This window comes from Aythya fuligula, chromosome 5, assembly GCF_009819795.1.
Source record: "Aythya fuligula isolate bAytFul2 chromosome 5, bAytFul2.pri, whole genome shotgun sequence".
Classification (NCBI taxonomy): domain Eukaryota; kingdom Metazoa; phylum Chordata; class Aves; order Anseriformes; family Anatidae; genus Aythya; species Aythya fuligula.
The window spans coordinates 58610297-58621750 of NC_045563.1; the positions used below are offsets into that span (position 1 = coordinate 58610297).

Genomic DNA, 11454 nt, shown 5'->3' on the forward strand with positions numbered 1-11454 from the left:
TCCACTGATAACAATACTTTCTGCTGAATGATCTGTGATGCCATACATAGTACAGACTTTCTGAGGTGGTCTTATTCACCTCTTAAATTTAAGTCATGGGAAAGATAAAACTTTTAAATAACCACCAAATCCCAGGCAACTTTAGGGTAATCCTCCAATTAGGTTAGATTCTAAAGACTAGCTTCTATAGCAAACATTGAAGGGTACGAGAGGCTAATGAATTTGCCTGTAGGGTGCCAAAAGGAAAAATTCACATCTGTATGTGTTAGTGCATTCACAATCTCCCAAATATGTCCAATCACCATCATTCCAGTAACCACTACAAACTATTAGAAACGAAGTTGTGTAAACTCAAGGGTACTTCATTCAGTATTTTTCATTTGAGGTTGTACTATTACATCTTCCTACAAACTGCAATATAAAATTCTCTGTTAGGTTCCCATAATCCCAGTTTTATTTCATAAGCTTTAAGGATTTACTGCCAGGATGCATTTTGATTCTTAAATTAATGTGAAATACAATATGATAACTATACAGTAAAGTTTTGCCACTCAGATTGCTGCTTATCAATTTTCACATCAAATAGTAAAAAATTTAGCTAGCTCATTTCGTATCTATGAAGCACAGGTCCCCACCACTTGTTCAGAAGACTTGTCTCAAGAAAAATGTGCAGCTAAAAGATGCCCATGAAAAGTATGTGTATTGTTATAAAATAGTTAAAGAAAATTTTAAAAACACACCCATACTAGAGTATATTTCATAGCACATCATTAAAGTATGTTTAAGTGGTCAGTGCATTTAGTGGGTACAAAAATACTGTAGTTTTATAGTTACGTGAATAATCCCAATTTTGATTGGATTTCTAGCAGCTAATGAGTAGTGCTAACACATTTTCCCAGCATTGTTGTTCCAGAACTCAGCCATCCCCATCCCACACCCTCCCTGAAAACACTACTCACGGAAATACTCAGTTCCCTATGGAAGCAAAAATATTAAAAGATCCAAACATCCACAGAAAGTCAAATAACGTTGTACGTATGAATAAAAAACGTCCTCTAAATAAATGACACAGGAGGCAATAAATTGACACGACAAGTAAAGAAAAGGCTAAAGCACTCCAATACCAGTGAAACTGTTTTAATGTTGTTGCAATTCCATAATGCAACAATCATCATCTCATAAAAGACCCAATACTTTAAGAATTCATTTTAATTACTCCTTTGTACCTATTTTACAAAAATAAACGCAAGGTATACTTTAAATCCCCCTGTCTGTAGATTGAATGTGCCTATCTTATTTATGCTTATGAGAGTGTAAACTTATATTCCTATTAAATGTTATATAAGAAAGAATGTTAAAATATTAACCTCTGCTTCAATGTACAGTTTCCAGAATCTGCCAGAACTGGGGAACTGGGCAACAAGGCGTTCATAGGTCTTCCGTGCTTTGTCTATAGGTTGATTCTAAAAATTGAAAATCAAAACAGCATTTACAGTATTATGATTTATGTAAATGAATATGCTGATTTTACTCCAGAACCAAATAGTGTGAGTGGACCATAGATAAGGAAATGTAATCCTATGTCACTAAACCTGTGCCTCTCGAATGAGAATGCTCCAAGCGTCAAGGTCATATGGATTCTCTTCTAATTTCTTTTCAGCTTTCTTCACTTTTTCTGGGACATATTCGGCAGCCTAGAAAAATTAGAGAGAAGACATAAGAGATCACAAGTAGATTTTCACAAATTCAATCCCAGCTATAAGGTGAAGCTAATGACAACACTCTGACAACAGACGTCAGATTTTTATGCTGAAGCTCATTGTAATTTCATCTGTAAAAGCAAGTTGTTTCAGTAAGATAATGTATTCTTACCACAGGCTCTACACATTTGGTGAGCCAGCAAAAAGCTAGGCTAATCTACATTATTTTAGAACACTAGAACAAACTCAGGTTTGCCAGAAAACTTAGCACACTATGAATTTCAAACAGTTGTACTGACCTGAAACTTTTAAGATGGCTTAAGTAAATTCAGACTGATTTTTGTATTACAGCCCTCAGCCAAACAAATCCAGTTTACTGCTTGAATCATTCTGCATAGGCAAGACAGTAAATATTTTATATCACAAGATTTAACAACAAAACTAGGAGATGACAGTTCTAGCAGCAACACGTACATGCTATCTAAGCACAATTCCTTTTCTGTTCATTTCCTGATCTTTCAATCAGCAGGTTCTCAGTTGCCCTCCCATAGCTTTGGCACTACCTACCATAAAATGTTTTCTTTACACTGAGACATTTAGATTTGAGTTTAAAACCTTTTTTTGATACTGAAATCTGTACTACATTGAACGTTACCTTGTTAACAAAGCTACTCTTGCAGTATAGGTTGAAATTTTCTTTTGAAGTTGTTTTTGTGGAAATATCTTTATGATTTCCAGAAAAAAATCCCTAGATTTAACACTGTTGGCATGAAGTATATGAAAATAGAATTACTATCCATAATGATCACATCCACTCAAGCCTTTTAAACGCATGCTTATTACAACCCCAAATGCTACAAAGCTTTTTTTTGAATTAAATGTGAAATATTGTTCTGACCTGTGTACTCTTTTTTTGTGAATGTTCTAAACTTGGCTCATTTTCAGGCACTTGTTAGCAGGTCCAAATCATATGATCAAGCATGCTTTGCTCTCATGCAGTAATAATAAGAATTTATAATATTACTATAAAATATTTATGGAGAAATTTTACAAGTTACCTACGTATTTACTGTTACAATACACCATTCTGTATCATACAGGAGGACGGTGACTTATTACTGTACAAAACACTAAAAAAAAAAAAACCTGTCAGCTGCTATAAGATTATTTCAAGGAAGTCATTTTACTTCTTATTGTTGGATCTAGGCCAATATATAGCTCTGAAGATTACAGAAACAGTAAGCAGGACAGAGAGAACTAATGCTCACCTCTATCAAAGGTTTCATCACACACAAAAACAGAGAAGGCAACTAGACGTGTATAACACTACAGAGTTGTGATTTCTCATGAAATGAACAAGCATCGCTATTGCACATCACTTCTGAGGACCAGACATTCTAAGAGTAAAAACCCAAGGTATTATTAATGGATTTTACTGGAAAATCATTTATTCCTCAGTGCAATAATAAACAGAACCATTGCAGTAGTGTTATAAGAAGATAAGCTGCCAGCAAAGTATTGTGCAACACAATGATTTTTAGAACAAGACAAAGCTGAAGATAGCAAACGCAGCGAGCCTGCAAGTAAGATATTCCCACCTAGGAATATTAACTTTATTTTCAGCAGGTCCTCTTCCTCCCTCCACCCCACTTCAGTTTTGTTAACCTTTGCAGATATACTACTACACTGAAGTTACTTGTGTTCTACATGATAATTCAACTTTAATCATTCAGAAAGTTACCGTATTTTGAACATTTCTCAGCACTACTAATTTTCCTGTCAGTCCTCCTAGCAGAATCTAAATCAAGTTATTTGCCTTATCACTTCACATTAGTATTTTTTTTTACTTATAGAATGGACAAACGATCAAGAATGCTAGAGAAGCGTTACACTGATGCGTTAGAGCAGTCGTATGAAAGGAAAAGAAAAAATTAGTAGAACATTTTATAGGGGTTTATGTATGAAGACCACTATTCTTTTTAATTCAGCTCTGAGTCATTCTTAGAGTAATTGCTCGGTGCAAAGCAGTGTAACTTTGAAGGCAAGTATCACATCCCACAGCAAATTAATTTGTAAAATTAATTTCATAACAAATTACATTTAAAAATTTAGCTCAAACTTGACAGTTCAAAAGTAGGAAATTTATTAGTCTCCATATGAACATCTTTATATCTCTAAGTCCATTGAAATGCTGACTGGACAATACTACATACAGTAGTTGAAGTAATACAGCTCTAGGATGTGAAACAGCATGAAATGAACTAGTGACATTATTTTTTTCCAAAATGACATGCATGCATGAGCATACTTCAACTTATGGAAGACAGCACTGAATCTGAATTTTCCAAACTTAAAAGACAATTTATGTTATCTCTACAGATGACCCGAAACTGTAGGGTTCAGTAGATTCAAAAAAATTCAGTAAAACACTAAATTCAAATTTGCCCCACAGCAGTGGTAAGCATTGCTCCTCATTGTATTCTGGCTCAATGAAATCTATTCTTCTCAAATATTCAAGCACGCATAGATTATTCATTATTCAATTAGACAGAAATGCCTAGTTTTTAGGAGTACTATTAACACTGGCTACAATTTATTGCTCTACACTACACAACAATTGAAACATTTCTTCAAGCACAGGGTGCTCTACAGCAACTAGGCACTTCCAAACAGGAAAACGTGGAATGGAGCATTGTAGTGCATCCCAACTCTTTCAGCAGTAGCTCAGCTGCATTACCTCCAACCTTTCCATCTGACACACTGAACTCAGCTGACACTGCCGCAAAACAGTTAAGGGCTTCCAGGAAGTCAATTTCACCCGTGCAGATATAGGGCAATAACCTCCGAATGGCTGCAATAAATTAAGCTACTACAAAAATAACTGCTGACACGATGCATAATCCCAGTAATCCTACAATAGTGTTGTATGTGTGATATAGGACTCCTAATCCATGTAGGAAGCGTAAGAAAACACTGATTCTTTTATTTGAAAGAAGTTGGAGGACTAATTTCTTAAATTAGCAAGTATTCATTTAGCATCAGCAGAAAATTTATCCATGCAAACAGAAGAAAAACACAGGAGCTCTGCAGAACTGATAAATGAGATATGGTTTTAAGATGGACTGTTTGGTATTGTTTATATCTAACATCACCAGCAAGAAAATACCCGAACTCTTCAGGCCAGTGAGCATTCCCTCTCCTTTTCCCTGGGTTAAAAAAAAATATATCCTATAAGAGCCATCCACATGTAGAGCAAACTACATTGCAGGCAAACCAGTGTTCAGGTTATAACTGAACTAAACAAGATCTCATTACCTTTCACTTTCATGCCTAATCATTCCCAACATGCCAGAGAAATCAATGCTTAGGCTTTCCAGTGTGGACCACTTTGCCAGAGCTGGGTGTGAGTACACACCTGCATTCAGTGACACGTGAAAATCTCTGAGGACTAACTTCTGTAAGCACACAGTGAAGGGGAGCAGGGAGCTGCGACTTTTAACCTTGCCCAGCTACAACTAGAAAGATCACAGTCTTGAAAACTGCATGGTAACTAACTCTGTGCTTAGAGCTGCTGTTAATCAAAAGTCACATGCTCCCAAGCTGTGATTATGTACTTCTATTTGTATCACCTGCACAAGAGCCAGTATGCTACACCTTAAATACTTCACCCACAGGGTGCTGTCCACTGACAATCTTGCCCCTATATAAGCATTTTCAGTCCCTTCCTCTGGTTAAGGCACGTGCCTGAGCTTGCCTCATTCTGTAACACGCCAGTTCAGGGAGTTAAATCAGCAGAAAAAAAATAGAAAAACTATTAGGAAAGCAATCAGCTTTCTAATTGGCTCAGCTCCCTGTTATCAGGATCAGATGTGATGAAGAATACGGAATTCAAAAAAATACAGAACCTGAGTCCCAACTTACATCGGCATAAACTACCATACAAACTACCAAATTGGATACTAACTTATCTGTTCTTCAACGCCTGGATAAAAATGCTGCAAAGAATTGTTGCATTCAAACTGGGAAAGTACTTTTTGTCCTTTTCTTTTGATAACTGTGTTCAGTATACATCCCATGTGATTGGGTTCCAATCCCACAAACAACCCGCTTAAGGTCACTGCATCATTTTAGCACTTAAAATTGTCTCTCTGTCAGTATTTGTATTCATAATATCTAGTCTGATTCACAGCTTTCATTATTTGTACGCAGATAAACGGCAATGGATCCTTAGTTTCACAGATACTAAGAGCATAAAAGGTTTCTTCCAACAAAATCAATCGATTGTACAAAAGCCACATCTGAATTCATGAAATATGTCAGAGGGAACAAGAACACATGAATTGACTTTGTCTTTACGGCAAGTTCTTTTTAATCACCTTCAAGGAAAAATTCTTGGTTTATACCCCCCTGCTAAAAGCATCAGCTAAGAGTTTCCCCCGGCCTCTGAGAGCGAACCTTCGTGATTCCAAACTGTCAGAAAATACCCAGCCAAACCCTTCTTCTCTTTCAGCTGCTCACACCATATAACGCATCCCAATGCTTAAAGCATCCTGCTTCCACAAAATTATCTTTTGCAGTGAAAAAACATGCACCTTAAACATTGTTAAGTTTCCCAGTTCGGTTAAATTACACATTTGCCCAGCCTAAGCTTTTTCTTCACACTTCGTTATGGCTATATGAGCAAATAGCAAGCTGTTAGTTCCTGTCTTGTTGCACATCCTGTACTTTAGCACAGTAAACAACACAGAGCTGGACCTCCTGCACTCTGTGTACTAACGATTGTTTCAGTGGGGAAACAAAGCAAGATACTCAGTGTCCAGCAAGCATACTTCCCCTACTAACTTAACTCACTGCTGACAGGAAAAGCTACTCAGTTCAGAGCAAACACCCAGCTGCAGTTACTCTAGGACCACACCGAACTCCAGATTGCCTTGTTTAACCATGGAAACTAAAGCCTTTCCTGAATTCAACAAACAATGATACCAAAATGGAAAGTATTTCCCATGGGCAAGTCTTGAATCTATTTATAATACCTTGCCTTCTATTTGGCCACTACGGAAATTCAACTGTGAACACAATTTTGGAAGCATCTTTGCCCATTAAGATTGGGTCACTATTAGCAGACGTAACCCAGCATATTAATCTAATAATTTTTCAAAGGATACTTTTACAGGTAAACTTCCATGAACAATTATCTGAGATGTCTTATCTCTGTACAAATCAAGAGTTCTAGATTAATAAGGTTTACCATTCTTTCCTCAAGAGACTACTTCCCAAATGTTACGACTTAGACGTTTTCCACTTTAGCTTCTTGGTGTTTCTGGAACTTATTGTCCCAGAAAACACAGCTTAAATATAGAGTTTGGTTACAATTGTGCAAAATAAATAAATAAATAAATAAATAAAATGGAAAAAACATCCGTCTTTCTCCACCAAACCTTGTTTTCATTCTATGTCCTACCAGTTCCTACAGTAACTGTAAACAGCAATAGTAAAGCCAGTTATGTACTATATATGCTACTATGCTCCTAGTTTTTTTTCTTGCTGTTTCAAATGATTCCTCCTGTGAAGCTCAACTCCCACAACCCTGCAAAAATAAGCCTTTGCTTTCAGCACTGTGCTCACCAACATCTGTTTTTAAAATATTAAGCTGAAGTTGCTTACATTACTTACTACTGCACCTCAAATTCAGAGACTTGTACAATGCACTGTACCAACCAGATACAAGGTATGAATGGAGTAGAGAGGGACAGGAAATACTACAAAAGGCACAACAGAATATACTTGTTTTGAGGTCTTTTCTATAATCACAAAAAACACACAGACTTTTTTCCATAGCGCAGTCTTGGAGCAGATTCATATTTATAAGAGGTAACCTGCATCACAGGCTGAGATACAGCTCAGAAAATGGTACAGGAAGTGGAAAATGCATGTTTCTAGACTTAAACGGTGAGAAGTAAGCTATTGAAAGTGTAAAATAACTACTGCCTCAAGTCTTCAGATAAAATTCATGTCTGGCAACTTTGTATTTATTAAATGAATAACAGAAGTTGCTCTGTCATGGTAGAAAGAGGCAAAAAGAGCAGGATGCATTTAGGCCTTCTTTGAGAGTACACGGAGCAATGACCACAGAAAATGGAACCAAAAACATTACATCAAGGTTCAGAAAAAATGTAAAGAAATAATAGCTGCAAGTGCATCCTCTTTTTAACCTCGACACATGCAAGAGATTGGGAAGAGCTTGTCAGGGAAAATGAGGGAATTTTCTAGCAAACAGCAACAGATGCTGCCTTTCAGTCTATGAAATGTTGGTTTCTACAATACAGACTGATAAAAGCGTTTGGTATTCTAGAAACCAACCCTGTACATTCTGGCTGGTTAAACATCATGTGGACCTTGCCGTGAGTTTAGGAGGGGCCTAACAAATTTTAAGTTCTGGTATCACTCAACGGGTTCTGCAGAAATTAGTTTGGGTCCAGCATAGCAAATGGTGCTAGAATTGAAACTACTCTGACTCCCCAAAGGGTCCATGCGATAATGGTGCCTGCACCACACTCCCACGTCCCGTCCTATCCCCCTCTTTACCCAACTTTGTTCAGCAGAAACAGCACAAGGAGGAGCTGGCCTCCACCTGGTAGCTCAGGCTCCTGCTCTACCCCACAGCCATGCAGCCTGACAGTGCTTAGCTAAGCTCAGCCAAAATGCGGAGAAGGCACGTTCCAGCTGGACTGCACGTGGTGTAACAAAGCCTCCCAATCTCCACCTGAGCCTTTAACCTTACCAAACCTTTACTCTCCCACCCGTGCTACATTCAACATGCTCTCCACTCCAAGCTAACACTTCTGGTTTGTGAAAACTTCTCGTCTTCAGCATCTGCATCACACACTCCACCGTGCACATCTTGTGCACAACTAGCTGTGCTCACCCCTTCTACCAACCGAAGTACGTGACTGTCAATAATAATGGCACACGAAAGCTCAGCACCTGGTCACGCAAGCAGAGAGGAAACATGAAAGAAGAAAGCCAGATGCAATCCAACCTGTCTCGCTTCAGCTTCGCACGGGAAGGAGCCATTAACTCTGTGAGCACATTGTGCACGTAAGGTCAGAGAGACCTTTGGCTAGCAGCACTGGGCTATGCTATACATCAGCAGCGTGGCAGAAAAGAGTAAGGTGCCACTGCCCTGCTCACAATGCTTTGCTGTTCCTTCTTGGACAGCCACACTGTGACCAGGTAACTGTGCAACGAGCACCGTGAGACCCACACCGACCCTTCCAGTGCTCCTGCCGCACTGCGCAGCTGGGCTGGTGCTAACCGAGTGGGGAGCCTTCACGGTGGTACTGCTCAACACACCAATATCAAATTATGTCCTGTTTTAATGTTAGGAACAAGAAGCAGAAGCCTGCCAGGGCTTGACAAAATAATATTGGGGAGGGCAACGTACAGAAACCGAAGAAAATTGGTGGAAGGAGTTGACCTTAACAAAATTGGAGGCCTGGGAAATCAGCACACTGCCTTCATAAAGAGCATGGTGTAAAGAAAAGATGTAACAAAGCCTACAGAAGTTTGTTTGTTTTTTTTTTTTTTTTTTTTTTATATTTGAATTTTACCCAATGTGACAACAGTAATCAAAACCTGATGAAGGCTGGAAGTTAATACAGACTTCAAAAATCCAACCCATGTATTAAAATAGATGACTTACATATGCTGCAAATAATTTGCATTTTTTTAATGCTAAAACCCTCTGTGATATGGCACCACAACAGGAAAGCTAATTATACTTTCCAGAATAGCTTTTATTTTAGAATATAGACAGTAGTTCAACCTTTTGTATACCAAGTCTTTCCTTGCAAAAGAAAATAAAGCCTTAAGTCAGCATCATGTGCTCCGTAAGTTACCCAGTAACATATTTCAAGTTACAGAAATGAAGACACCACTTTAATTGAGTTTAATTATGCAATTAACTGTCAGTGCAACTTTAAAAAAAATACTGTGGTGGGTAGCTTGAATGTGAAGCATATTCCACGGCGGGATTGTCAATATTTTACTGTAACGTGTTCTTACTTTTCCTGATGAAGTAAACCTTTCTGAAGAACCTCTCGCTTGAGCATATAAACATTTACTAACCTCACTCGTGTTGAGCATACAGGCTGGTAATTCACAGCATGTTTTCCCAATGAGAAAAAAAACTGGGTATTTTACATTCTTGCCTTCCCTACCCCAGAAACCAGTGACCCTACAAAGAGTTTATATGTCACCCTTTCAAGATACAGGCCCAGATACACAGAAGCATAACCAGGTTTGGAAAAAGCTTTAATTCTACAAAGAAAAGCTTCTGAAAAAAAGGAAGTACTAGGTCAATGGCTTGACTTAAAGCATTGGCTCCATTTAAAGTATAGGCTCCACAGGCAGCTGTAGGGATATCAATCACCTCTCCCCCATCCAAGAACTTTCACCCTCACCCCGCAGATTTTATTACTAACGCAGATTTTAAACGCAGCCCTAGCTTCTAAGAAGAGCTATTTAGAGAAATTCCGCCTCTCAGTAGAAAATACTTCAGGTTAACACTAGATTAAAAGAACCTGGTATGAAAACCTGACTGCCCCTGCCTAGAAAATAGGAAAATATGACAAATATGTGTTTTTAACACATTAAAAAAAGACACAAACAACAACAAAATAAGCCAAACCAATCGAAGCAGCAGTTATTTCTCCAAGAGCCGTGTGCCACCCGCTCCTCAACACAGGGGGGGCGCTGAGGGGACGGGGCCGAGGCCCGGGCAGGGCCTGGCCAAGCAGGAGGAAGGAAAAGGAAGGGCAGGGAGAAGGGAAGGGAAGGGCAAGGCCACGCTGCCACCCCCAGAACCCTAAAGGAGCCCTAAAGGAGCCCCAGAAGAGCCCCCAAAGGAGCCCCGCTCGCCCCCCGTGCCTCCCTGAGGGAGCCCTGAGGGAGCGGCCCGCGGCCTCCCCCCTCCCGCTCACCTGCTCGCCGGCGCCTCCGTCTCCGGACATGGCTGGTTAAAAGAGGGCCGCGGCGCGGAGCCCCCCACGGTGGCTTTAATAAAAAATAAAACGTTAAAAAGCGCCCCGCAAAGCGGGAAGGGAGGTGGGGGTGGGGGGGGCAGCTCCCCACCCTGAGCCGTGCCAACGGCCCCAGCCCCGGCCGCGCTCCCCACAAAATGGCGGCGCGGGGGCGGGGGGCGGAGCGGCGCGGGGCGCGCCGGGAGCGGGGCGTGAGGCGGGGTGAGGCTGCCTCAGGCTGCCTCAGGGCCTGAGGGGGCTCGCGGGCACGGTCCCAGCCCCTTCCCTTCCCTTTCATTTCTTTTCATTTCATTTCGTTTCACCTTCTCCTGCTAACGCCCGTGCCTGTGAGGGCTGTGCTTTGGGAGCGCAGTGCTGTCCCGTGTCCCCTGCTGTGGAGGGAGCCCCGTTGTGGGACCCCCGAGCGAGTCCCTGAGCAGCAAGCAGGGGGCTCGGTAGCTTCTAGCCCAGCCCTCAGGGCTCGCCGTTTGGGTGTTTCTTTCAGGAGAGTTGCTGTTTGAGCCATGCCTGCTGGCACTAAGCTTCTCTCTTCCCCCTCGCCAGAGCTCTCCTTAAGGCAGGAGGCGAGTGCGAAAGGCAGGCTGAGCGGTCAGCAGCCCCAGGGACCTCGAGGATGCAGGAGGCAGATCCCTTTAAAGCTCCTAAATTTTATTTACTTACACAATGTCTGTGAGGGGCTCTGAAGCGGCTGCTGCAGAGAAATGGGCAGCTGT

General features: G+C 40.6%; 1 protein-coding gene across 1 annotated transcript in view; it reads right to left on the reverse strand.

Moving 5' to 3' along the window:
- CSTF3 (cleavage stimulation factor subunit 3) overlaps positions 1-10885 on the reverse strand; it is a 49143-nt gene extending 38258 nt beyond the window's left edge. Inside the window, exons 1-4 of the mRNA XM_032188516.1 lie at positions 10833-10885; positions 10682-10754; positions 1593-1694; positions 1368-1463 (exon numbers count right to left, since the gene is read on the reverse strand). Coding sequence (XP_032044407.1) covers positions 1368-1463; positions 1593-1694; positions 10682-10711 — 228 coding nt within the window. The 5' untranslated portion in view covers positions 10712-10754; positions 10833-10885. The remainder of the gene's footprint in view (positions 1-1367; positions 1464-1592; positions 1695-10681; positions 10755-10832) is intronic.
- Positions 10886-11454: the final 569 nt, after the last annotated feature.